The sequence below is a fragment of the Schistocerca piceifrons genome, chromosome 2 (genome assembly GCF_021461385.2).
Source record: "Schistocerca piceifrons isolate TAMUIC-IGC-003096 chromosome 2, iqSchPice1.1, whole genome shotgun sequence".
NCBI lineage: Eukaryota > Metazoa > Arthropoda > Insecta > Orthoptera > Acrididae > Schistocerca > Schistocerca piceifrons.
Window position 1 is genome coordinate 457,907,142 of NC_060139.1, and position 27,707 is coordinate 457,934,848.

General features: G+C 38.7%; 1 protein-coding gene across 1 annotated transcript in view; it reads right to left on the bottom strand.

The window, feature by feature from the left end:
• Window positions 1-759: 759 nt before the first annotated feature.
• The window catches only part of LOC124776460 (aconitate hydratase, mitochondrial-like), a 161,283-nt gene continuing 134,335 nt past the window's right edge, over window positions 760-27,707 (bottom strand). The window contains exons 14-15 of the mRNA XM_047251469.1: window positions 11,515-11,726; window positions 760-1,148 (exon numbers count right to left, since the gene is read on the bottom strand). Coding sequence (XP_047107425.1) covers window positions 1,008-1,148; window positions 11,515-11,726 — 353 coding nt within the window. The 3' untranslated portion in view covers window positions 760-1,007. The remainder of the gene's footprint in view (window positions 1,149-11,514; window positions 11,727-27,707) is intronic.

Genomic DNA, 27,707 nt, shown 5'->3' on the forward strand with positions numbered 1-27,707 from the left:
GAGTGCAAGTTCAGTTTTGTTATAGTAGCTTGATATCGAAATGGGCTTTCATTTTATAAAAATAGTTCAGCTTCATATTACATCATTAGTTAAAATGAAAGTTATTTTTATAAAATTTTCAGATATACACTGAGGTGAGCAGTAATACGCAGAACTGATGTAAGAATTTAATAATAACTTGAATTCAGTATTAATATGTATGAACTTCGACACAAGAATGAACTATGTGTAAGCAGGGTCAGATTCACAGGATTGCCAAATGTTAGAACTTGATGGAAAGGACACTTGCAGTTACAAGAAAGCCTTTAAATTCCTATGTAGAACTGGAAAACTGACATTTCTCATTATGGACAAGAGACTTTTAAGTACTAGGCCAAATTTAAATGTATTCTACAGCCAAGAACTGTAGTGCTTACATTACTTTCTGATGTGTAATGTTGTACCTACTGAGGTATCTGCAGTCATTATGCTTAAGTCCACCTGCTACAATGGAACCAACTGTCTGTAACTACAAAAAAGGTATCTTGGAAATACAAATGCCACAGTGAAAGATTCTGAGTAAGTGTAATGCTGTGTCACTAGATGTGGAAAATCCTTGAAACTGAAGTTGTTCAAAAATGTCTTTGTTCTGTACATAAACATCAAAATGACTTTGGAAATACGTAGATCTTTATAACACATAGTTCTCATATCACAAAATTTAAATATATTACATCTTAAAATCATATCAAAATTCAACTTACTTACTAGGCTGGTTAATTAACAATGCACATTTTTACAGAAAATAATAAGATGTTTAGAGCAATGTCAAAACATCTGAAATAAAAAGTATTACTTAAGCCAAAACTGGCCTACTTGACAGAGCATAAATTATTACACAAACAGAATGTTCAATAATATGACTATAAAACAACACAATCAATGTGCACACAACACTGGCCATACACAGTAATTACAGTCCTTAGCTATCTTCTTGTTGCGCCAGTAACAGACTATCATCCATCTGTCTACTTCCCTGCTGTAATTCGCTTTATATAGTTAAGGGCACTGCCAGCCTTGAACCACTGTATTTGCTGCTCATTTAGTGTGTGATTCAACTGTATTTGTTCTTTTGTGCCATCTACATGTTTCAATTCTGCTGTCACAGGCTGAAATATTTTGTGATATTTTAAGCAGTGTGCAGTGTAATAAATAAATGAAAGAAGCAAAGCTCAATAGGAAATAACAAATAAGCAAGAGAAATATAATATTGTCTTCATGATTAGTATCAAGTGTAAACTAAGAAATTATTGAAACTTCCTGGCAGATTAAAACTGTGTGAAGGACAAGGACTTGAAACCAGGACCTTTGTGAAGGTCCCTGTCTGTTATCCAGTTTTAATATGTCAGGAAATTTCATATCAGCACTCACTCTGCTAAGAGGGGAAAATTCATTCTAGCAACATCCCACAGGCTGTGGCTAGGCCATGTCTCTGCAATATCCATTCTTCCAGGAGAGCCACTCCTGCACGATACACAGGAGAACTTCTGTGAAGTCTTGAAGGTAGGAGACGAGGTACTGGCAGAGGTAAAGCTGTGAGGACTGGTTGTGAGCAGAGCTTTGGTAGCTCTGTTTGTGTAGCATTTGCCCACAAATGTCAAAGGTCCTGGGGTTCAAGTCCCAATTTGGCATACAGTTTTAATCTGCCAGGAAGTTTCACATCAGTGCACTATCTGTTGCAGAGTGAAAAATTTACTCTCCGAATTTAGTCCATGACATAAAAATATCACCAGTTACATTTATTTATTGATTTATCAAAGCCCATAAATCATATGATGTGTATCCATGAAGATATATGGCTGATAATAATAACTGTATAGCAAAAAGCTAAATAAAGATAGGGCACGTACAGCAATAAAAATGATTAGTCCTTACAACAGTAAAAGTACCATCTAAAATGAAAATTCTGCACATGCATTGTGTCAAAAATGAAAATGGCTATGAAATACAAACATGGTAAAATGCCCCAGGCTACGTTGCTGTACAAAAATACAACCACTACATACTAATAGTTACTGAGCTTAAGATACATATATCTATCCATTGCCCTTTTCATCTATGATAGCACATTGTGGTATAGCTATTAGACAAGGCATGTGTATTATTTTCTGATGCACAAAAAGCATAGTATTAATGTAGAGCACAATAATTAAACATGTGATATAAACTTAGCTGACAGATATATAAAGCAAATAAATGTGTGTCACTGTTCATTGGTGTTCATATACCCATATATATTCATTCACTGAGTAGACAGAGTGATGCTGTAAATTTGACTTTTCACATTTTCTTGTGTGCATTGAAGACCTCTCAACAGTAACATGTCAGATGCAAATTTTGTTTTGATTGCAGATAATATAGGTGTTGTAAAAGATGGCAAATTAAATTTAGTTTAGAAAGATCGAATCATGAAATTTTCAAGAACATTAATAAATGCAAATAGCAATTCACTGTCATTAAACTTTGGATAAATCCAAGATATGCAGTTCAAAACTTGCGAGAGACTTCCGTCCAACAAATGTACAAAATGGAATACAAGGAGACTGTGTTAAATTCTTCAGACTGAAACATTTTTTGATTGAAACTTTGTAATAAATTCTGGAATTCCTTAGGAGCCTAGAACATAATTACTGAAATACCTAATGAAATATTTGCTTGCTATGCAAATGTTGCCAGACACAGAAGCCGTAATAATGAAAAGCTGGTATACTTTTCGCACTTTCCTTCCATAACGTCATCTGGTACCTATCCTGTTGCATCAAAGCAAAATTAAGTTTACTGGGTCAAAAATGATATAATATAAATCATCAGTCGTGTAAATTGTAGAATTTCTTCTGAAGCCTATTCAAGGGACCAGGCGTAACAACTACTGCAATTTTTTTATGAGTAACATATTTCTCTTTCTAACCAGCAGCTCAGTTCACTGAATCAATACCAGTAAGATCAAAAATCTTCATAATAATTGCATGTAAAGAAAAATTCACTTGAGAAAACCATAAAATTATGAAACAGAATTTCTGGTTAGTACTTATCTTCAGCGGGTCAAAATGTTAGCACTACCAATAGACACGTATAACAGTATGTGAAACTAACAGGTTTTGGAACTATTAGTTCTGCTATTTGGAAGGTTCCAGTTGGGGGTGCAGTTGGAATGAATTCGAGCTGTTCTGGTAAGGGAAAGAGGGAGGAAAGATGGATAGGTTGGGGAAGATTCAAAAGGAAGGACAGGTCACTCAGACCGCCCGATGAAAGGGACCCATTTGTTGCCTGGATGAGAGATGACATAAATGAAGGGGTAGGCATTATGAGTAAAAGCAATTAACTGAATATATTTGTGGTGTCTGAGCTTTCTGACATAAACGGTATAAGTCGAAAATTTGTGCCAGACTGGGATTTGAACCTGTGTCTTCTGCTCACTAGGCAGATACACCAAAAACTGAATCATCCAGACACAGTGGTCATGGCAACTGCACTGACAATCCTTGCATGCCTCCCAGCAAACCCAAATTCTCAATTTATCCACACACTACAGGTGTAGTTCCTCTTGGCCATTATCCTCATAGCTCGTGGCATTTTGACGATTTCCGTAAGAGTCTGAGCATCATGTGCACCTGCGCTGGAGTGATCAATTGGTCGTCTTCGCCATAATTATATACAGAGTGTCTGTTCTTTCAGATATGCCCAAAACAATAGACACATTCTGATGCCACAGCTATTATGAATCAAGACACAAAGGAATTAATGGTGTCAGCTGCTAGTGAGCACTGTTCAAATAAATTGGGAAAGTTGAATAGTGGTGCTGGACTGGGATTCAAACCCAGGTCTCTCACTTACTAGGCAGACTTGCTGACTACTGTGCCATAGTAGCTGCATGGACTGCCCTAGCACATCTCCCATCAGACCCAGATTGTCAACTTATCCACACACTATAGATGTAGTGGCTCTTACCCATTACCACATTTCTCATGGGATTTTGCCAATTGCTGTAAGAGTTTGAGCATGATGTGCATCTGCACAAGTGATCAATTGGTCATCCTCCCCTCGATTGTATATGTGGTGTATGTCCTTTTGGGAATTTCCAAAACAACAAACACATTTTGATCCCACAGCTATTATGAATCAGGACACCAGGGAATTAATGACATTAGTTGCTAGCATACATTGATTTAAATTAACAGGAAAAATAGAAAATTTGTGCTGGATTGGAATGCAAATCCGGTTCTCCTGGTTACTAAGCAGATGCACTGACCACTGCACCATCCGAACACACTGTTCCTCTTAACTGCACGGAATGCCCTAACATGCCTTCCATCAGGCCCAAACTCTCAACTTATCCATGCACCACAGATGTAGTGCCCCTTGGTCATTATCCTCATTACTCGTGGCAGTTTTCCAATTCCTGTGAGAGTTTGAGTGTGGTGTGCATCTGCACTGTAGTGGTCAATTAGCCACCCTCACCTTAGTTATATATTTTAATGCCATAGTCATTACAACTCAAGGCACAAAGGAATTGATGACATTAGCTGATAGTGAAAACTGATCTAGGTCAATGGGGAAAGTTGACCATTTGTGCTGGACTAGTATTTGAAACTAGATCTTCTAAATTATTAGTTTTCTATTACAAAAACAAGCCTATGGCTATATACACTACCAGTTTTGCAATAAGACATTACAATCTGAATTATTCTATTAAATAACAATATTTACCTGTTACTAAGTACATCAGTTTATTCTTTAAGGTACAGTGGAACCTCACATAGCAAGCAGAATTCATTCCAGAATCTTACTCGTAATACAAAACACTCATTAAGTGAAAGAATTTATCCCATATTAATTAATGTAAAATAGAATAATGCGCTCCGTGCAGAAAAAGTTCTAACAGTTTCATCTTATTCATGCCATTTACCCAAGGAAATTTATACATACAGTATTATGTAATTTATTACTCATGATATATCACTTATTCTTTTTTACCCAGGAAGCTATCTATAGTCATGTGTTTCTGCTGATACTTTGACACTTGGTGAAAATGTGACACAGCATTATCGTCAAATAAATTTGTAGCGCATGTAGCCACTGCTTTATTGGGGCGAAGATTTTCAATGTACGATGCAACTGATTCCCATGCTTTCACCATTTCTCTTATTGCACCAGAAGATTGCTGCTTTGCTATTACCATCTCCTCCACCTCCTCCTACTCCTCCTCCTCCTCCTCCTATGAGGAACTCCTCTCCACAACTTCCTGCTGTGAAGCACAATGCAACTCCATAAGCTCTTCGGAGGTCATTTCTGGCTGTGATCTTCCACAAGCTTGTCAATATCTTTGTTACCACTACTAGTCCCATGCTCTTGCCCAAGAGATGATCTTGTTGACTACAGGCTCCACAGACACTGACTAAAATGCCTCAGAGGCACATTCGACAATGCACTCCGACCAACGATTCTTCCAAGCAGAAGTGAAAGTTCTTTTGATAAACCCCTTCTCATGCCTTTTTGATCACCTTGATGCAGGCAACGATGTTGAAGTGATACTTCCAAAACTCTCTGAGAGAGAAAATTGGTAGCTTTGGTCAACTCAAAGCACAGCTCAAAGATGCTTTAGTGTAGAGCTTCTTAAAGTTTGAAATAATAATAATAATGGAATGGTGTTGGATGGCAGAAATTGAATCTTGATGAATTGAAATTTTTCAAGGTGGTGGTCTTGTAGGCCTGGAGAATGGGCAGGAGAATTGTCCATAACAAGCAAGACATGGAGCGGCAGATTAATCTCAAGCAAACATTTTTTCACTGAAGCACCAAACACTTCGTTGATCTATTCGCAAAAAAGACTTGTATCGCCCATACTTTATTGTTGTACCTCCATGTCATGTTTAACCTGCTCTTCTGGGCTTTACACATCTTGAAGGCTCATGGAGAGTCTGAATGGTAAACAAGCAGCAGTTTGATTTTCAAATTGCAACTTGCATTGGCACAGAATAGCAGGGCGAGATGGTCTTCCATTGGCTTGTGACTGGGGAATTCTTTCTCCTTTATTGCTATGAAGGTACATTTTGGCATCTTTTTCCAGAATATACCTGTCTTGTCACAATTAAAAACCTATTGTGGCAGATAACCCTCAGAATCTAAGTCTCTTGAACATGCTGATGAAGCCCTCTGCTGCCCTTATGTCAGAGAAGCTATTTCGCCATGCCTCACAATGCCGTGGATGTTGGTTCTTCTCTTAAACTTCTTGAACCACACATGCTTCCCTTTAACACTTCTTCGGCCACAGATGATCCTGGCATCATCTTAATGAGGTTGGTGAAAATCATTCTCACCTTCTCAAAAATGATGTTCATGCTGACAGTGTCATCAATGCAGTTGCTTTTCATTTATCCATATAAGGAGCAACCTTTTGACATTGTCCAGAATATGAAACCATTGTTTAGATACTCTTGTCACTCCCTTTGAAGCATCTATCTCCTTAATCTTGTCCTTGTTTTTGACGACAGTCCAAATAGTTGATGTAGACCAATTGTATGTGTGTGCTAAACCAGCAACACTCACACCACATACGAGTTTTTTAATGATTTTAAATTTCATTTCTAAGGTCATTTTCTTTCTCTTATGATTGTCTTCTTGCGGCTTAATCTTCTGGGACATTTCTGCAAAGGTTATTAAAATTTACACACAAAAACATGTTATGTGAACACAAGTTTAGAAAAATGTTTGATCACAAGCTGCACTAAGATGGTGGCAGAAAGTGCGATAAACCCAGACTGCAGTACGTACTAAAGACATTGTTCATATGCCACTTCTGACAATGAAAGGTGTTCATATTGCTGAACATTTCCCCTGCTGCATGTGAATAGCTGGTGATGTCACACTAAATTGTCATCACTCGTTATGCAAAACATTGCTCGTTAAGTGAGTCATTTTTTTACAATTTGTTTTAGTCAGTATGTAAATTGTGCATTACGGGAGGTGCTCATTAAGTGAGGTTTCGCTGTATTTCTATTACAATTTTCTGTCTCAAAATCAGGCATTAATCTTTTGCAACAGGTCATCCCTGATGTATGTGGACTCTGGTAGCAGCCTTTTTTTTACTTCTAATTGTGTGAAAGTTTTCCCTTCCCCATGTGTTGTAGTTATCTATATTACTGCTCATTATACTATATCCTAGATTTATATATCTAAAAAGAAAGATGATGAAACTTACCAAACAAAAGCGCTGGCAGGTCGATAGACACACAAACAAACACAAACATACACACAAAATTCTAGCTTTCGCAACCAATGGTTGCCTCGTCAGGAAAGAGGGAAGGAGAAGGAAAGACAAAAGGATATGGGTTTTAAGGGAGAGGGTAAGGAGTCATTCCAATCCCGGGAGCGGAAAGACTTACCTTAGGGGGAAAAAAGGACAGGTATACACTCGCACACACACACATATCCATCCACACATACACAGACACAAGCAGACATTTGTAAAGGCAAAGAGTTTGGGCAGAGATGTCAGTCGGGGCGGATGTACAGAGGCAAAGATGAAGTTGAAAGACAGGTGGGGTATGAGCGGCAGCAAATTGAAATTAGAAATTAGCGGAGATTGAGGCCTGGCGGATAGCGAGAAGAAAGGATATGCTGAAGGGCAAGTTCCCATCTCCGGAGTTCTGACAGGTTGGTGTTAGTGGGAAGTATCCAGATAACCCGGACGGTGTAACACTGTGCCAAGATGTGCTGGCCGTGCACCAAGGCATGTTTAGCCACAGGGTGATCCTCATTACCAACAAACACTGTCTGCCTGTGTCCATTCATGCGAATGGACAGTTTGTTGCTGGTCATTCCCACATAGAACGCTTCACAGTGTAGGCAGGTCAGTTGGTAAATCACGTGGGTGCTTTCACACGTGGCTCTGCCTTTGATTGTGTACACCTTCCGGGTTACAGGACTGGAATAGATGGTGGTGGGGGGGTGCATGGGACAGGTTTTACACCGGGGGCGGTTACAGGGGTAGGAGCCAGAGGGTAGGGAAGGTGGTTTGGGGATTTCATAGGGATGAACTAAGAGGTTGCGAAGGTTAGGTGGACGGCGGAAAGACACTCTTGGTGGAGTGGGGAGGATTTCATGAAGGATGGATCTCATTTCAGGGCAGGATTTGAGGAAGTCGTATCCCTGCTGGAGAGCCACATTCAGAATCTGATCCAGTCCCGGAAAGTATCCTGTCACAAGTGGGGCACTTTTGGGGTTCTTCTGTGGAAGGTTCCGGGTTTGAGGAGATGAGGATGTGGCTCTGGTTATTTGCTTCTGTACCAGGTCGGGAGGGTAGTTACGGGATGCAAAAGCTGTTTTTAGGTTGTTGGTGTAATGGTTCAAGGATTCCGGACTGGAGCAGATTCGTTTGCCACGAAGACCTAGGCTGTAGGGAAGGGACCGTTTGATGTGGAATGGGTGGCAGCTGTCATAATGGAGGTACTGTTGCTTGTTGGTGGGTTTAATGTGGACGGACGTGTGAAGCTGGCCATTGGACAGGTGGAGGTCAACGTCAAGGAAAGTGGCATGGGATTTGGAGTAGGACCAGGTGAATCTGATGGAACCAAAGGAGTTGAGGTTGGAGAGGAAATTCTGGAGTTCTTCTTCACTGTGAGTCCAGATCACGAAAATGTCATCAATAAATCTGTACCAAACTTCGGGTTGGCAGGCCTGGGTAACCAGGAAGGCTTCCTCTAAGCGACCCATGAATAGGTTGGCATACGAGGGGGCCATCCTGGTACCCATGGCTGTTCCCTTTAATTGTTGGTATGTCTGGCCTTCAAAAGTGAAGAAGTTGTGGGTCAGGATGAAGCTGGCTAAGGTAATGAGGAAAGAGGTTTTAGGTAGGGCGGCAGGTGATCGGCGTGAAAGGAAGTGCTCCATCGCAGCGAGGCCCTGGACATGCGGAATATTTGTGTATAAGGAAGTGGCATCAATGGTTACAAGGATGGTTTCCGGGGGTAACAGACTGGGTAGGGATTCCAGGCGTTTGAGAAAGTGGTTGGTGTCTTTGATGAAGGATGGGAGACTGCATGTAATGGGTTGAAGGTGTTGATCTACGTAGGCAGAGATGCGTTCGGTGGGGGCTTGGTAACCAGCTACAATGGGACGGCCGGGATGATTGGGTTTGTGAATTTTGGGAAGAAGGTAGAAGGTAGGGGTGCGGGGTGTTGGTGGGGTCAGGAGGTTGATGGAGTCGGGTGAAAGGTTTTGTAGGGGGCCTAAGGTTCTGAGGATTCCTTGAAGCTCCGCCTGGACATCAGGAATGGGATTGCCTTGGCAAACTTTGTAAGTAGTGTTGTCTGAAAGCTGACGCAGTCCCTCAGCCACATACTCCCGACGATCAAGTACCACAGTTGTGGAACCCTTGTCCGCCGGAAGAATGACGATGGATCGGTCAGCCTTCAGATCACGGATAGCCTGGGCTTCAGCAGTGGTGATGTTGGGAGTAGCATTAAGGTTTTTTAAGAAGGATTGAGAGGCAAGGCTGGAAGTCAGAAATTCCTGGAAGGTTAGGAGAGGGTGATTTTGAGGAAGAGGAGGTGGGTCCCGCTGTGACGGAGGACGGAACTGTTCCAGGCATGGTTCAATTTGGATAGTGTCTTGGGGAGTTGGATCATTAGGAGTAGGATTAGGATCATTTTTCTTCGTGGCAAAGTGATATTTCCAGCAGAGAGTACGGGTGTAGGACAGTAAATCTTTGACGAGGGCTGTTTGGTTAAATCTGGGAGTGGGGCTGAAGGTGAGGCCTTTGGATAGGACAGAGGTTTCGGATTGGGAGAGAGGTTTGGAGGAAAGGTTAACTACTGAATTGGGGTGTTGTGGTTCCAGATTGCGTTGATTGGAATTTTGAGGTTTTGGAGGGAGTGGAGCTGGATCCTAGATTTAGATTCACAAACATAATTGCCTTTAGGATGCACATATAACAGATGGTAAGTATTTTATATTTATATTCATGCAGTGTCTGTTCTGTTGGATTGTCACATTGTTTTTGATACAGCAGCCACAAATATCAATATTTTGAGGAAGGTACTGATGTCAGTTGAAATTGGGCATTGAAATAATTCAATGGCAGAAATTGAAAATTTGTGCCAGACTGGGATTTAAATCTGAAGTTACCACTTTATGTGAGCTCATTGAAATAATTCAATGGCAGAAATTGAAAATTTGTGCCAGACTGGGATTTAAATCTGAAGTTACCACTTTATGTGAGCTGTCACTTCAACTGCTTTGGCGATATGAGCTTGCTTACTAGCTGACTCAAATTCTCAACTTATTGCACACTACAAAGTAATATCCTTGTCCATTTACTTCATTTGTTCACAATGTTTCCTGTATTCTGGCAAGAGGTTCGGACAGATATACTCTAATGTGTGCTGTCTGTTCAGTCCAACAGAACATCTTCAATGTCTCTTTGTTATTAACCTCTTTCCTATTTTTATCCATCATTGTTGTGTACTATCTCAAATCTCTCTTCTTACTTTTGGCCATTCCATACAGTATTTCCTCACTTCCTCTGCTATCTTCCAACATCATCTTTGTCCATTCTTCCATCCACTTTTTTCTCTCCTCAGCCATTACCTTATTTGTCTCTTCTTTTTCTTATAGTCTTCTCTTACTCATTCAGTCCCTTCCAGGAGCCACAGTCAAATATTAGACCTTTTTTGATAAAGAATATGAATATATTAATGTTGCATTCTAAGTTGTGAGTGAGTGAAGAAGAAAAATTGTGTAACTTTATATCAAATCCAAATATAACTTCAAGATTTTACAGATCTAAAATATCCTTTTTCATTAATGAATAAGATAAAAATATAGAGTCTCTATGGTATTAATTCATGCAGTAATTGATTATCAGCTCACAAAGCCTATGGTATTAATTCATGCAGTAATTGATTATCAGCTCACAAAGCCATCAACAGTCTGATTATGGCCATGTAAGCCAAAAACTAATTACAGTGCTTTTGTTTATAAATATGAAGTTGTCCTATCAAGCAATAGCAGAAAAATCAGTTAACAAGATGTAATAGTCTAATTCATCTTGCTTGAACAAGATAATACAAAGGTATTCCTGATTTGCACAGGAGTTGAATTAACGGGATTAGTTATGTTCTTGCAAACGCAACAACACACAGATGAATACAATACTATATCAATTACAACAATCAAAAGAAATCAGTTTGAAAGTGTTATTATTTAGGAATCTGTGTCGGGAAACAGTGAAAAAACATAAACCCACAATTATAGGCCACATTACATAAGTGAAACGCAAAGTGAAGTTCATGTTTACACAAACTCTTTATTCAGTAAAATGATGGAAAGGAGGAGGTATTTACAGAGATGGGAGCTGGAGATTTACCAATATGATGCTGGGGGGAAAAGGCACGATTATATTAAGATACTGAGAGCACTTTATTTCTGATGATATGATTTTTAATAAGAAAACGTTAAAAAGGATTCAATTCTTACCTTCCCTGGTGCAAGATCTTTAAGACCCACAAGTGAGATCTTATCTGTAGGCTTTATCTTGTCATAGTCAGCAGGATCAGCAAATGTGAGTGGCAGCAGACCCTGTTTCTTCAGATTGGTCTCATGGATACGAGCAAAAGACCTGACAATGATGGCTCGACCACCCAAATATCGAGGTTCCAGTGCAGCATGTTCCCTGCTGCTTCCCTCTCCTGAGACAGAAATATTTAATACCATGATAAGTATAGAATATAATTGCTTTGTTTAGTAGTTGTTAATGTCTTGTCTCGCTTGTAAGTTTATGCAAGTGTACAAGTTCACAAATATGTGCACGTTCCCCTGCAAGCGTATTGTGTATTCTCTTCTACAAGTTTTCCTTATCAGGCTCTGGAAAAAAGTAAATATGCAGGAGTTTAAATTATACTATTACATAAGCGAAAATTCCTGGTAGATTAAAACTGTGTGACAGACAGGGGCTCGGACCTGGGATCGTTGCCTTTCATAGGCAAGTGCTACACTAACTGAGACACACGAGAATGCCTCATGATCTTTCCTCACAGCTTTACTCTCATCAGTACCTTATTCCTACCTTCCAAACTTCATAGAAGTTCTCCTACAAAACTTACAGGACTAATACTCCCGGAAGAATGGATATTATGGAGACATGGCTTAGCCACAGTCAGAGGCATTGTGCAGAAGCAGGGGAATTTCTGTGAAGTTTGGAAGGTAGAAAATGAGGTAGTAGCAGAAGTAATGCTGAGAGGAAGAGTCATGAATCCCGCTTGAGTAGCTCAGTTAGTAGAGCATTTTCCCATGAAAGGCAAAGATCCAGTTTTACATCCCAGCCCGGCACATAGCTTTAATCTGCCAGGAAGTTTCATCCTTGTACACACTCCACTTTGGCTTGTTCACGAATTTTATGCATTTCTGGCTCTTCAGCTTCAAACATCAGGATGTCAGAAGAATATGAAGCCAAATATTGAGTTCAACTTTTCTATGGAAGCCATTTTAGAAAATGGAAATTGTGAATGCAAGGTACCCTAGTTGTTGAACCTCACTGCAGAAGAATACATAGGATAAGTTAAGTTTCTAGATAGCGACATGGAAAAGCAACAAACTGAGGACGACTAACAACTCAAAAATCTTGAAAAACATGACAAAAAGTGTCATTCAAAAATAGTAGAATTAATGACAGCAGACATCTGGAATATGTGAAAGACTGCAGCTGTGCATTTTGAATGTGAAAAAATTATGTAACACGTTTGAAAGAAAAGACATAGCTATTCAGTTAATTAGTTACTTCTACATAAACAGTTAATACAATTAGAGTTCAGATCAGCAAAAAATACAATAAGTGAACATTACTTAGATCCTAACAAGATGATACATGAATTTTGTTGACAGGTGTGACAGCTGAAGATAGTGATGAAATGTGCCACCTTTTATTAATAAGGCAACAAGAATATGATAATGTTGTAACTTCAATAGAGACATTATCTATGGAAAATCTTAGATTTCATGAAAAAATAAGCTCATGGATGATGAAAATAAGCATGTAAAGTCTACGAAGAAACCTGCAATAATCTTGAGACAGAACATTGTGTTTAGTATGTATAGAAATAGTTTCAATCTTGGGAAAACTCAATGGAAACACAAATTTGTAAAAGTGACAAGCACAGTTTAGACAGAGAACAACAGTTTAGTTTTAAATATTGTAGCTATGGTGAATTTGGGTAAGAATCAAAAACAAGAAAGGCTCCAGAAATTCAGTAAATTGTGATTTTCCAGAGATTTCTATGAGTTCAGATGGTTGTTGTGTTTTGACTGATGAACTTAAGGGGCTCCGGAAAGGCTCAAAATCATGAAAAGTTCAATTTTTACTTTTTTGCGTTTTCTGAATCTGCAGACTATTACCTTTTAATAGATATATAATTTATTCAATTCCGAAGATTACAACTATTTTTAAATTTTTTTTGAAATGTGTTCTACATGGGCGTGACCCACTGTGGCGCTGTTAAACTGCTGTCAAATGGTGTTATTATTAACGTCTGTGTTCATCAGGTACATTTTAGTGATGTGAGATAAAGTATGTGTTGTGGCTAACCTGTGATGGTTCAATATATATCGCTGGTGTGATTGTCGATTGTTTCATGTTTATTTACTCTGTCGTTATCTCGCAAATATTCGCAATTAATTCTGTTTCTTGAGTCTCTGTTTTGTTGAAGTATAATAATGAGTAAAAGTAAAGTTATTAGAAATCCTCTGAAGACTTCTAAGAAAAGGAGAAATGTTGGAAAGCCAAAGGTATGTGTTATTACTGTAAACAATAAAGATGATAACCAAGTGAGTGAACCTAACCTCTCAAGTACACCTGCCCATAGCAGTCAAAGTGGGAAAGAAAATACTTCACAGAAGAAGCTTGGTTCAATGAGTGAAAACTATGAATGTTTTATGGGCGAATCGGATGTGAATGAAATATTTGATATGTCGGTTCTCAAAGGAATTTTTCAAACTGTGTAAGATGTATTCATTGTAGTGAAGTTGGTCTGGAACTCTCCATAATAAAGCACGTAGGACTTGCTAGTGAAATACAACTGAAATGTGATAAGTGTTCATACATGACCACCTTTTGGAACAGTGTTGCAGTAACTGCAACTGAAGAAAATGGTAGCAAAATCTACGAACACAACATTAGATTTGTTTATTCCTTGCGTTCAGTTGGTAAGGGTGCTACTGCAGGTGCAATTTTCTGTGGCATCATGAATCTTCCAAACCCCCCAACCAAGTTTACGACCTATAATAAATTAATAGGTTCTAAAGTAGAAGATGTCTGTATGGAATCTATGAAGAACGCTGTGGAAGAGGCAGTAATGGAAAATAATGGTAACAGAGATTTGACTGCAGCGTTCGATGGTACCTGGCATAAACGGGGACACACATCTCTTCATGGTGTAGTATCTGCCACCAGTATGTATACAGAGAAACTTTTAGATGTCCACAAAAATATAAAGGTACACATGAAAATAATTGCAAAGCTAACTATAGTGGCAGTAGTGGAGGAATGGAAGTGGCTGGTGTTGCCAGTATATTCCAGCGTTCTGAGGCGTGTGATAAAGTGCGATACGCTAATTACCTTGGTGACGGTGATTCTAAATGTTTCAAACATGTTCAAGGACTGAAGCCCTATGGTGATGATGTTGTTGTGCAGAAATTTGAGTGTATTGGACACGTACAGAAGCAAATGGGAACAAGACTTCGGCGACTGAAAGCTTCGTACAAAAAACAAAAACTCAGTGATGGTAAAGGTTAGATGGGAAGGGAAGGTTAACTGACAGTGTAATTGACAAAATACAGAACTATTATGGAATGGCTATTAGGCAAAATACACAAAGTGTCGACGAAATGAAGAAGGCTGTTTGGGCTCTTTTTTTTCATACTTCTTCAACTGATGAAAATCCCCAACATAGCTTATGTCCCAAAGAAGTAGACAGTTGGTATAAATATAACAAAGGATTGCTAACTGGTGAAGTGTACACTCATAAGCATAGTCTGCCTCATGCAATAATGGAGGTGATAAAACCTATTTTCAGAGACTTAGCAGCACCTGAACTGTTGAAAAAGTGTATTCACGGAAAAACTCAAAACCCCAATGAAAGTGTAAATAGTGTTATATGGTCGAGAATCCCCAAGACTGTATTTGTTGGAATAGAAACACTTCACTTTGGTGTGTATGATGCTGTTGCGACTTTCAATGATGGCAACATTGTAAGGTGCAAGGTATTTAGAAATATGGGAATGAAGATAGGTTCTAACATGGTACGAGCGATGCTTGCTTTAGACAAGGAACGCCTTCGGGCTGCAGACAGGGCTGTAAAGAGTCTAGAAATACAAGCAAGAGTAAACAGGAGGAGGAACAAGAGGAAGCTGGAGGAGGAGTTTGCAGAGGATGAAGATAATCCATCCTATGGACCTGGAATCCACTAAAAAGTTAATCCAATCTTTGTTGCTCGATTCCCAAAACTTTTATTTTCTCATACTAATTACATGTTTTCTAAGGATCTTCCAAACATATTTGTTTCAAATTTTCAGTAAATGTTACACAGTACCTTCTGCATAATTTAACACAGCCTTTTTCCAAAAAAACTGTATATTTTTGAATATATAAATAAAAAATTGCAAAAAAAGTTGTGAATTTTCATTACAATTGAAAAAAATCATCTTTAATAACTGAACTAAAATTTTGTAAAATCCCTGTGTTAAGTTGTAGCCCATATTCCAATAAATAATCTGTAAAAAGTTCAACTTCCTACCTCAAATACTTTGTGAGGAAAGATGTAATTTATAAGCGTTATTCTAACATTGCAAGTATAGGGCGTTCCGGAGCCCCTTAATGAATCTGTTTGCTGGTATTTGGAGTCTGGTGCAAATGACCACTTTTGTAAATGACATAAAAGGCACTGCTAATGTGCAGACACTTGGAAGGCAGGAAGTGATTAATGTTGCAAAAACTGGAACCTTTTTTGAAGGCAATGTAGTTCAGTGAAATGAATGTTGTCAGCTATGCCAAGGAAAAGGCAGTGCCAATTTTGATTAAAAGTATTTTATTTGTTCCTGGACACCCTTACAACTTGCTGTCAGTGCACAGAATTGGTTCCAAAGTTCTAACTGAAAAAGAGGAGTGGCTCTTCAAAGATGAAAGGATATTGTTGCTATTGCACAAAAAAGGTACAAATGTGCACTCTGAACTTTGCCAGAAATTCATGCATTGTGTTTCTTACTGAAATAACCTGGCACCAAAAATTAGGACATTTGAATTATACTGATCTAAAAGTGAATCTGAAATGCATAGAAGGAATAAACTTTGCAAATGTTAGGACACAAGAATCACTCACCAACTGCATGACTGACAAGCAAACAAGACGTCCACAAAGTCACAAGAGGACAAAACAAAACATCCACTGGAGCTAGTACACAGTGACGTCATGTCTCCTATTATTCCCACATATTATGACAGAAAGAGGAACATTGTATATCCATTTTACAGTTATATATGTGATGCAAAATTAATCTGACATAACATAATATGTTAAACAGTATGAAGCAGTGGCAACTGCTCATTAAAATTTAACATTTAGCAGATACCACTGCAATAATGGAGGTAGTACTTGTCAAACAAAATCAAAAGCTTATTTAAAGAGAAGGAAACCAGTATGAATTGATGATTAAATATACATCACAACAAAATGGAGTGAGTAAGTGCATCGATAGGAACATTCGAAACATGGGTCACAGCATTATGTTGAACAGTAAACTCAAAAATCTTTTTTGTCACAAGCAGTACAGATTGCTGTTTCCATGATGACTGGAACACCAACATGTGCATTAAAAAGGACTGTTCTGCTACTCAGTGGTATGGCGAAATGCCAGAGTTGCAAAATCTGAAAGAGCTTACTGGTAGTTGTGTGGCATATTTATAGCTTCCTGGCAAAGTAACTGCTGGGAAGTTACATTACAGAAAAAGAACTGCTTCATGGCTGGATGCTGTGTTAATAGATTCCACTTTTGCCAGCTTTCTCAAAAATATTTGAAAAGGTTGTGTTCAAGCGTCTCCTTAAGCATCTGACTGCCAGTGATATATTGTCCAAGTCACAGTTTGGATTTCTGAAGGGTTTTGGTATAGAGAAAGCTATTTACATTTACAGTGAGAATGTACTTAATTCATTAGATAATAAATTACCGGCTACTGGCACTTTCTGTGACCTGTCAAAAGCCTTTACTGTGTGTGCCACAGCTTTCTCCTAAGTAACTTAGAGTATTATGGAGTCACCGGCAATGTTGCAAAATGGTTTGAGTCTTATGTATCTAACAGGAAACAAAGAGTGTCGTTGTGAAATACCTGTGCAGTAAGCAGTCAGTCTTCATCTGACTGAGAATTAATTACATGTGGTGTTCCTCAAGGTTCCATTTTGGGTCCATTCCTTTTTTTGTGCATATTAATGACCTCTCATCTGTTACACTGCCAGATGCTAATTTTGTTTTCTTTGCAGATGATACAAATATTGCAATAAGTAGCAAGTCAAGTACAGATTTAGAAATAGCTGCTAATCAAATTTTCACTGACATTAATAAGTGGTTTAAAGCTGATTCTTTGTCATTAAACTTTGAGAAGACCCACTACATGCAGTTCAGAACCTGTAAGAGATTTCTTTCCAGCATGAGTATAATATATGACGACATGCAGATCGAAGAGGTTGACAGTGTTAAATTTCTGGGATTACAACTCAATAATAAATTCAGTTGGGAACGGCATACCACAGAATTGCTTAAGCTCTTAAACAAGTCTGTATTTTCCGTGAGAATGAGGTCAGATTTAGGAGATATAAATATAAAAAAACTTGCATACTTTGCTTACTTTGATTCTACTAGGTCATATGGGATCATATTCTGGGGCAACTCATCAAACCGAGCAAAAGTTTTTAGGGTGCAAAAGCATGTGATAAGAATCATTTGTGGCGTAAATTACAGAACATCTTGTAGAAACCTGTTCAAAGAACTTTGTATTCTAACCACTGCTTCTCAGTATATTTATTCCTTAATGAAATTTGTTGCAAGTGATACATCTCTATTTCCAACCAGTAGCTCAGTACACAGTATCAATACTAGGAATAATAAGAATCTACATAAAGGCCTAAAAGCACTTTCCTTGGTCCAAACAGGGGTCCAATATTCAGGAACACACGTTTTTAATAAATTGCCAGCAAACATTAAAAACTTGGTTTTAGATAAAGCATCGTTTAAACAGAGTTTGAAAGACTGTTTGAAGGGCAACTCCTTCTACTCCATGGATGAATATCTTAACAGAGACTGTTAAGTCAGCTTAAGTAAAAATATCTGTTGGATTTCAGTTTTGACAACACTTGGTCACAACATTCAAGATTAGGTATTTTGCGTATGATAAATTTATTAATATTGGATAACAGTGTTTCATTCTGACAGTGTGTTAATTCTGTAAATATTAGCTGTCTCAATTTACTGCATTGTATTCGCTTCAACTGTCTCCTGACAAATGATCAGGGTAGTAAGTATTATATTCAAATGTTTTATGTTTTTATGTCATACTTTCTGACATGTTACACACCCACGAGAATCATCTAATCTTTTGGGTCTATGGAACGAAACCCGTGGCTGCAGTTACCCTTGACGCTGCACCACAGACAGGAGCACCTGCGTCGGTGTACCCAACGAGGAACCTGGGTGCACGAATGGCAAAACGTCATTTTTTCAGATGAATCCAAGTTCTGTTTACAGCATCATGATGTTCGTATCCGTGTTTGACGACATCACGGTGAACGCACATTGGAAGCGTGTATTCGTCATCGCCGTACTGGCGTATCACCTGGTGTGATGGTATGGGGTGCCATTGGTTACACGTCTCGGTCACTTCTTGTTCGCATTGACGGCACTTTGAACAGTCGACGTTACATTTCAGAAGTGTTATGACACGTGGCTCTGCCCTTCATTCGATCCCTGCAAAACCCTACATTTCAGCAGGATAATGCACGACCGCATGTTGCAGGTCCTGTACGGGCCTTTCTGGATACAGAAAATGTTCGACTGCTGCTCTGGCCAGCACATTCTCCAGATCTCTCACCAAGTGAAAACGTCTGGTCAATGGTGGCCGAGCAACTGGCTCGTCGCAATACTCCAGTCACTACTCTTGATGAACTGTGGTATCGTGTTGAAGCTGCATGGGCAGCTGTACCTGTACACGCCAACCAAGCTCTGTTTGAGTCAATGCCCAGATGTATCAAGGCCGTTATTACGGCCAGAGGTGGTTGTTCTGGGTACTGATTTCTCAGGATCTATGCACTCAAACTGCGTAAAAATGTTATCACGTGTCAGTTCTAGTATAATATATTTGTTCAATGAATACCCCTTTATCATCTGCATTTTTTCGTGGTGTAGCAATTTCAATGGCCATTAGTGTAGGAACCACCATATCTGCAAACAACCCCCCTCCCCCCTCTCCCGTCGACATGCGGTATTTTCGTCAACTTCAAGAAATTCGCAAGTTAGTGAAAAGAGTTTCTTACATGAGACTCCTTGACAAATGCAAGCTGTGTGCCAGACCACGTTCTCAGGTTCGACTCCCGGTCTGGCACACAGTTTTAATTCAACAGGAAGTTTCAAATCAGCGCACACTCCACTGAAGGGTGAAAACTCATTCTAGTTTCTTGCAATTTGGTGCAAGTACTTGCTGAATTTGTCATTTTATGGAAGTTTGTCTCAAATCTCCAGAAGTTGCGTGCGTTCACTACCGATGTGAAAACGTCATTGTCGAAAATGAGAATGGCACAAAAACAAAAGGGCCGAAACAAATGTAGCATTGGAACCCTTAAACATATATATTTGGCACCACCAATCAAGGAAGTGCGAAAAATTTTCCAATTAATTTGTTACGCCTGACGGAATAGCAGAATGACAGTATAGACTTCTTTACATTTTAGCTGATTTTTTAATGTTGCCGTAGATGTAAATGGATTACATTTATGATAAAAAGAGTAACTACTGTTTGCAATAGTCGAAGAGTAATTAAAAGACAGCCTCTTGGTGAGGTACCCGCCGCATTTTTGTTTCGTGTTATCGAATAATTGATTATAAATGGACAAGAGATGTTCGAAATTTACACGACATCCTCGAAGTTTTTAATCTAAGTGAAATGCCCTGATTATAGTTCACTGGATAGTGTTTCTTGGCAACATCAATATGTACTCCTCTAATATTTTTTCCATTTTTTATTTCTATCTTTTATCACGATTTTTATTCATTAATAATAATGCAACAGCCGTGAAGACTGCTTTGGTTTTTAAGAATAACTGCACTTCAATAAGTACTTGCAGGAAGTTCCTGAAATAAACTTGCCCTAGTCAAATCGAGAAGTAAACTTCAGTAAGAGTTTGTTCTAATGTAAGCACCTTAACAAATGCTTACAGACGTTACTTGTTAGTAAACACATGCCTTTCGTAACACTTTGCGACAGGTGCAGCTTGGCGTTGGCAGCACTAACGCAATCGTCAAGTTATCGTGGTCAAATAGCGACTCTGCCTGGATGCTTAGCAATTGCAATAATTATAAACCAAATGCCATTTCAAATTACTCTTCATTCATTCCTCCGAATTTCACCAGGCATAGAAAAATATTATTTTATACATTTCTAGCAACAAGTAACACAGATTATCTTCCTCAACTACGGCTACAACTTAACGCAGTCTAGACTTGGCCACTGTTTCTATGTTTCGATACAGAGTATCGATGCGTGGAACTGTTTCAGTGTTTCGAAACCGTGGTGTCTCGGATACCGGGACCAGATTCGATCTCTTGCGAGACACAGAAACTGTATCGCTGTTTCAAAATGACACTGTTTCAGTCCAGTTATGCTTGGAACGGACTATTTGTATCGAAACAGTGACTTTTCATTCCGCTCTGTTTCGGACGAGATTCGGCCACAGTACAGATACTAAACACATTTAACATCTCACTTCATGAAGCACTTTCAAGTGTGTCAAAATCTTGTTGACGCACAACAGCACGAAGCTTAAGGTTTCCGAAAATAAAGCTTCGTTTCTAATTGACTGCCCTATCCCGAAATAGCGTAATGTCTGCTTTATAAACACCAACAAACAATAAAATAACGCATACTATTCACATTCAAAGTAATAAAAGTGCGAAAAACATTCAGTCAAATTACACATCTGTTATAACATACACGTGCTGCAACTATAGTCAAGCTTGATAAATATATGAAGATACCACTGATACACAGATCACAAGATCCATTGCCATGGTGGAAAGAAAATCATGTGTTGTCTCCTACGTTGTTTGAAATAATGAAACGACGTCTTTGTGTTATGGCCACCTCCGTTCCATGTGGTCGCAAATTTTCCATGCAGGAGCAAACATTAACAGACGATCCCGTCTTTCAATCTAAAAAGTATCAGAAATCATATTTCTAAACTACATCTTAGAGTAGATCTACTCAGAAATTAAACAGTAAAATTTCAGACGATTTTGTTCTTCTCTGGCCAATGTGCACTGAATATCTGACTGTTTTTTGTTTAGTCCACTAAATCTTACATGTAGCTACCTTACAAGAACATCTTTCTCAGATTTGTTGTATGCAGAAGACACGTTTTTGCTCACCATTCAGTGAGTTCAATTTTTTGAGTATGTTTATTTATTTATGTGTTCGACAATAATTATCTGATTTATGTATGTATATGTGTGTGTGTGTTGTAACTATGCTATGTTTGGTTATTGCACACTTGTGTACTATAGATAATTCTCAGGCAAATTAATAACGGTACTTTGATACTTTTGTTTTTGGCTTTCAGATACTATGATAAAAATTTGCATTTCAATAGCAGTTTAACTTTACCTCTTATTTCCTGGGGAAGTTTGTAATAAGCAGTTAATATATATAATATATTTGCTTGCTGTGGGTGCTTGAGAGAACTCTGTCTATCCTTACATCGGCCAAACTTCCTTAACAAGAACTGTAAGTGGTGTAGAGCCAGATCTGCCATTATATAGGTATCACAAAGGCATTATACTGTATGAATTGCTTTAAATTTTAGTCTGGATTTTATACCTCAAGGAAACACACCAAAAACAATGGAAAATTTAACTGTGATTAAGAAAAGTGTGAGTGGCACAATCATTAATGTTAATTCAGTGCCTCGCTTCCCAGAATACTATACCAATAAATTATATTCCATTATATGCCTTTCAAGAGCACATACAAATCATCATTCATAGAACCTATTAAAATTAGGCACTAGAATACAGGGAAACGTGTTTGGCAAAGTCTGTTGTATCAAACATACAAACTCTGACATCAGCCAGTTAGAAAATATGCAAGTCACACGATATGAAAGCAGCACATTTGCTGCAGGAAAACTCGAAAACTACCAAGACACCTAAGTGAGATTTTCATACTTTCTGCGATGTGATTGGCGCTCTCGCACCTCGTTTGTGTTTATATGACAATATTTATACAGTAGACACTCAATATATATATATATATATATATATATATATATATATATATATATATATATATATACAAACTGTTTCGAAACATTATATTGTACTGTCTCATTTGTTTCGAAACAGTTGTGTGTTCAATTTGCCCATGTCTAACTCAGTCCAACACGCACTAAACTGCGCTGGTGGATCCTGCCGGTGCAGTATAAATAACAAACAACAATAAGCATATCTCACAGCATTGATGCATAACTGAAATCATAATTGAAAGTTACAAATCTGTGACACCTTGAACACAAGATTTGTTACTGTAAAATATGGTTACAAGTCTTATAAGCAGAATTTAGATAGCAAAACATTTTTAGATCGAAATTTAGAGAACTATGTATCGTAAACAATTAGCACAGATAAAAGTCAATTCACATTTAAGTACTCAGTAGATATTATTACTAACTTTCTCTCTGAGTCTTTGATAAAAGTTGGACTATTTATTATAGTGAGAACGAATTAGCACAGATTTTAGCGATTTTCATCGAGATAAACTTACGCTACCGTGTTCTTCTTCGGCACGACAGTGTAGCAGGGAGCACAGAATCAGCTAAGTGAAAAATCGGTGCAATACGCACTTTTATTTATATATAACAGCCTACTCAGAAATTTTCTCTTGTGTGAGACCGCGTGCACAAGATCGTGTACTGATTTGAAGTTCTTGGTTGGCATATTTGATTGTTCGTGTCGCTTCTGCGTAATCATTCATTAATTGTATCAATACTCGTTTAATAGTGTTAAATTGTGAAATTTTGAACATTAGCGAATGCCGCGGTGAACTAGTACTGTTATCATTAATTGTAGGCGTAAACTACATTCTGCTCTGTTAAAATTTTTGTGAACAGTAGGCCTATCCTCGTTCAAAACAATCGTTCTCTAATTTCATTACACAATTACGTGAAAAATAGATTAGTTTGAGAACTTTCGGTCGGTTACAAACCTATTTTCATAAGTTAGCGGTACGAGTGTTTTGGATGCGCTCCGTGATTTATTTCGTAGAAAATCAGCGTTTGTGGTTCACAGTTCAGTCCATGAACATATCACCCCGGAATTTCATTGTATATCAACGCAAATAAGCGTGCGTTTTTGAGAATTTTCGAAAGCTACCATTATGCTTTGCACAATCTACGAGCAATTTGTAGCAAATCGGCGTTTGTGATTTAGTAAGCGTAGCAGATTTTCTAACTCACATACTGCATTGCATCTAGTTTTCCCTCGAAGAGGAGTAGCCCTACATATTATCTGTATGTATCACAAATTAACTCTGTTTTCGAGTTTGCTAACAAATATAATTGACATCAAAACGTTTCAGGAAGCTGGTAATTTTTACCACAGATTTTTGCGCTGCCTTAATAGAAATCTCTTTTCGTGCATATGTTTCAATTATTATAGCGAATTAGTAACTTCTTAGGCCAACAGATTAAAAGATAATCAGGGCTTAATTTAAAGTTATTTTTTCACAGCCTTGTAACACGATGCACCAGCCAAAATACAGCCTCATTGTTAATGCTGTTCTCTAATACAGGATGAGTTGGTTGAAGTTTGTAAGCAGGCAGAAATCGCCCAGACTACTGCCAAACGATTAGCAGCAGCTGCGAATCGGTCTGTTGGAAGAGCTCCCAAGAGTTGTGTACCTGTGATACCTGTATCAGAGGTATCTCAAGTACTGTCCTTTCCTTTGGATCCTGTCTCCTCTTCAGGAAGTACAGGATCTGTCATGTCCACTTGACTGCAAGTGGCATGCCAATGGTAGATCTAGGCATCCTATAGATGGTGGACAGGGACCAGGGAAGACACTGGATGTTGTACCGATCCCCTTAATGAACAAGTTTGAGGTGCTGTTTTTTTCTGAGACTGAGCCAGTGGGACTCACTTCACCTGTTTTGGGGAACCCTGTTTTGTCCAGTGTCAGGAGGCAAACGCAAAAGGATAGGAGTCTATTAATTGTCAGCAGTTCAAAGTATGGCGAATGATGGTACCTCTTAGGGAAATAGCAGCAAGGGACAAGAAAGGGCATCGGGTGCACTCAGTGTGTATGCCTGGGGGCCTCATTCAACTTGTTGAAGAGGCTATTCCAACAGTCATTGAGGGAACATGATGCAACCAATTGCAGATTGTGGTGCACAGTAGAACAAATAATACCTGTCGTCTGGGCTCCAAGGTCATTCTTGGATCATTCCAGTGACTGGCAGAGAAGGTTGAGAAGACAAGCGTTGTGCATGGAGTTTCAACAAAGTTTACAATTTTCAGCATTGTCCCCAGAACTGATCGTGGTCCTTTGGTTCTGAGTCGAGTGGAAAGACTGGACCAGAGACTTGGTGGGTTCTGTGACAAGCTAGGCTGTGACTTCCCAGACTTGCGGCATGGGGTTGAGAACTGTAGGTCCTCCTAAATAGGTCAGGTGTGCACTACACATCAGAGGCTGCTGCTCAGGTACTGACTGTATATGGGGTGCACACAAGGTTTTTTTTTTTTTTTAGATTAGGCAACTCTCCATCCAGTCCAGAAGTATCAGTGTAAGATCAAAAGAAGTGCCTCCCACAGATGGGAGTATTAAAATCCTAATGGTAAACTGCCAAAGCATTTGCAACAAAGTACCAGAGTTTGAAGTGCTCATGAAAAGTAGTGAAGCTAGGTACAGAAAGCTGATTGAAACCTGAAATTGATAGCACTGAGATTCTTGGGGAAAATGTAAGTGTATAAGTAGAAATTGAAGTTGTGTGTGAGATTGTTTCGGCAAGACTCTGTATTGGGAATGGGCATAAAATGATAATTGTATCCTTTTGTTGCCCACCAGTTTCACCTCCTGATGTAATGGAAAATGTAAGAGAAAACCTCAGTGCATTTGTATGTTAAGTTCCTCAATCATACTATAATCATTGGTGGAGACTTCAATCATCCAAACAGTAATTGGGAAAATTACAGTTTTGTTTGTGGTGGACACAAAAAGACATCCTGTGAAACTCTAAAAACTATCTAGAACAAATAGTTAGGAACCCCATTCATGAAGCAGATATATTGGATCTAATGGCAACAAATAGATCTGACCGCTTTGAGGACGTCTGCATTGGAACTGGTATTAGTGACCATGATGCAGTTGTGGCAACAATGATCAACAATGATTACCAAAGTACAAAAGACAACTAAAACAAGCGGAAAGATATACATGTTCAGTAAACTAGATAAAAAAATCTGTAGTGTCATATCTCACTGAGGAATTTGAAACTTTCAGCACAGGTTAGGAGCATGTAGAGGAACTCTGGCTCAAGTTTAAAAGAAGGTTGACCATGCGCTGGATAGACATGTACCTAGTATAACAGTTCGTAATGGAAGGGAGCCTCCATGGTATACAGTCACTGGAAAGGAACACCTAAGGAAATAGAGATTATGCATAATAGGCATAAAACAGTGTGTGGGGCTATAGCTAGGAGATGCTGAATGAAACACATTTCGCTATCAAGAGAGCAATGTGTGATGCCTTCAGTGACAGCTGTAGCAGAATATTGTCAAGTGATCTTTCACAGAACCCATAGAAATTCTGGTCATATGTAAAAGCTGTTAGTGGCACAAAAGTTAGTGTCCAATCCCTAGCAAATGAGCCACGAACTGAAATTGAGGATAACAAAGCAAAAACTGAAATGCTTAACTCCCTGTTCAAATGTTCCTTTGCAAAGGAAACCCCAGGTGAGTTGCCCCAATTTACTCCTTGTATCACTGAAAGGCTGAATGAAGTAAGTGTTAGTGTCAGTGGTGTTGAGAAACAGCTGAAATCGTTAAAACTGATCTAAAGCTTGAACTTGAATAAAGAATCATGGCTTCATGCAGTAGCAGAAGAGATGCAAGTAATAAATGGAAACAAGACCTAGACAGTATGTATATTACATATAAACAAAGCTATTGACACTGAGAAAGGAGGATTAAGTTTAATGCCCCATCGACAACCAGGTCACTAGAGACGGAGCATAAGCTTGGAATGGCAAAGGTTAGGAAAAGAAATCAGCCATACCCTTTCAAAAGAAACCATCTTGGCTTTTGCCTTAAGTAGTTTAGGGAATTATGGGAAACCTAGTCTGCCTGTTTAGCTGGGTGGTAACATGCTTGCCTCCCGTGCAGCGGGCCCAGGTTTTATTCTTGGCCAGGTTGGAGATTTTCTCCAGTCGTGGACTGGGTGTTGCGTTGTCCTCATCATTATTTCGTCCTCATCATCGGTGCACAAGTCGCCCAATGTGGCGTTGACTGAAATAAGACTTGCACTTGGCGGCCGAACTTCCTCGAATGGGGCCTCCCAGCCTACGATGCCATACGCTCATTTCATTACCATGAGAAACCTAAGTCCGGGTGGCTGGATGCCAATTTGAACCATCATCCTGCTGAATGTAAGTCCATTGTGCTAACCACTGTACCACCTCACTTAGTATATTCACACTACAGAGGCTTTTTAAAGAAAAATGTGATTATGTAGGCAACATTACTAGTTATAAAGCTAGAATTAGTTTCTTGTCAGCACTGATGAGTATCTATGCAGTTCAGGAACTCAAAACACTAAGGTTTATGTTTTGATATGTGTAGATGGTATTATCTTTTTACAAAATGATAAAATGAAAATTGAATAATTCAAATTAGCTTTAAGAAGTAAACTAAAATAAAATATTTAGGACACTTGAGACTGTTCTTGAGGATTAAAATAGATAAGAGGAAGGATCAATAATTGGGAGTCAGAAAACTTTGTGTAAATTTGTTGAAGAGTTTTTCCTGTCACAGCAGACCTTGATAAAATAATTTGAAAGTAGTGCAGAGGTGACTGAAGTTAAAGAGATTAATCAGAAAAGAAATCAACCAAATATAAGGCAGAAATCAAACAATGGAAAATCCAGGATGGAATGTTACAATACCAGAGAAGGAAAGTTACTACTCACCATATAGCGGAGATGCTGAGTCGCGATAGGCACTACAAAAAGATTCACACAATTATAGCTTTCTGCCATTAAGGCCTTTGTCAGCGGTAGACACACACACACACACACACACACACACACACACACACACACACACACTCATGTAAACGCAACTTGCACACACATCTGCAGTCTCAGAGAGCTGAA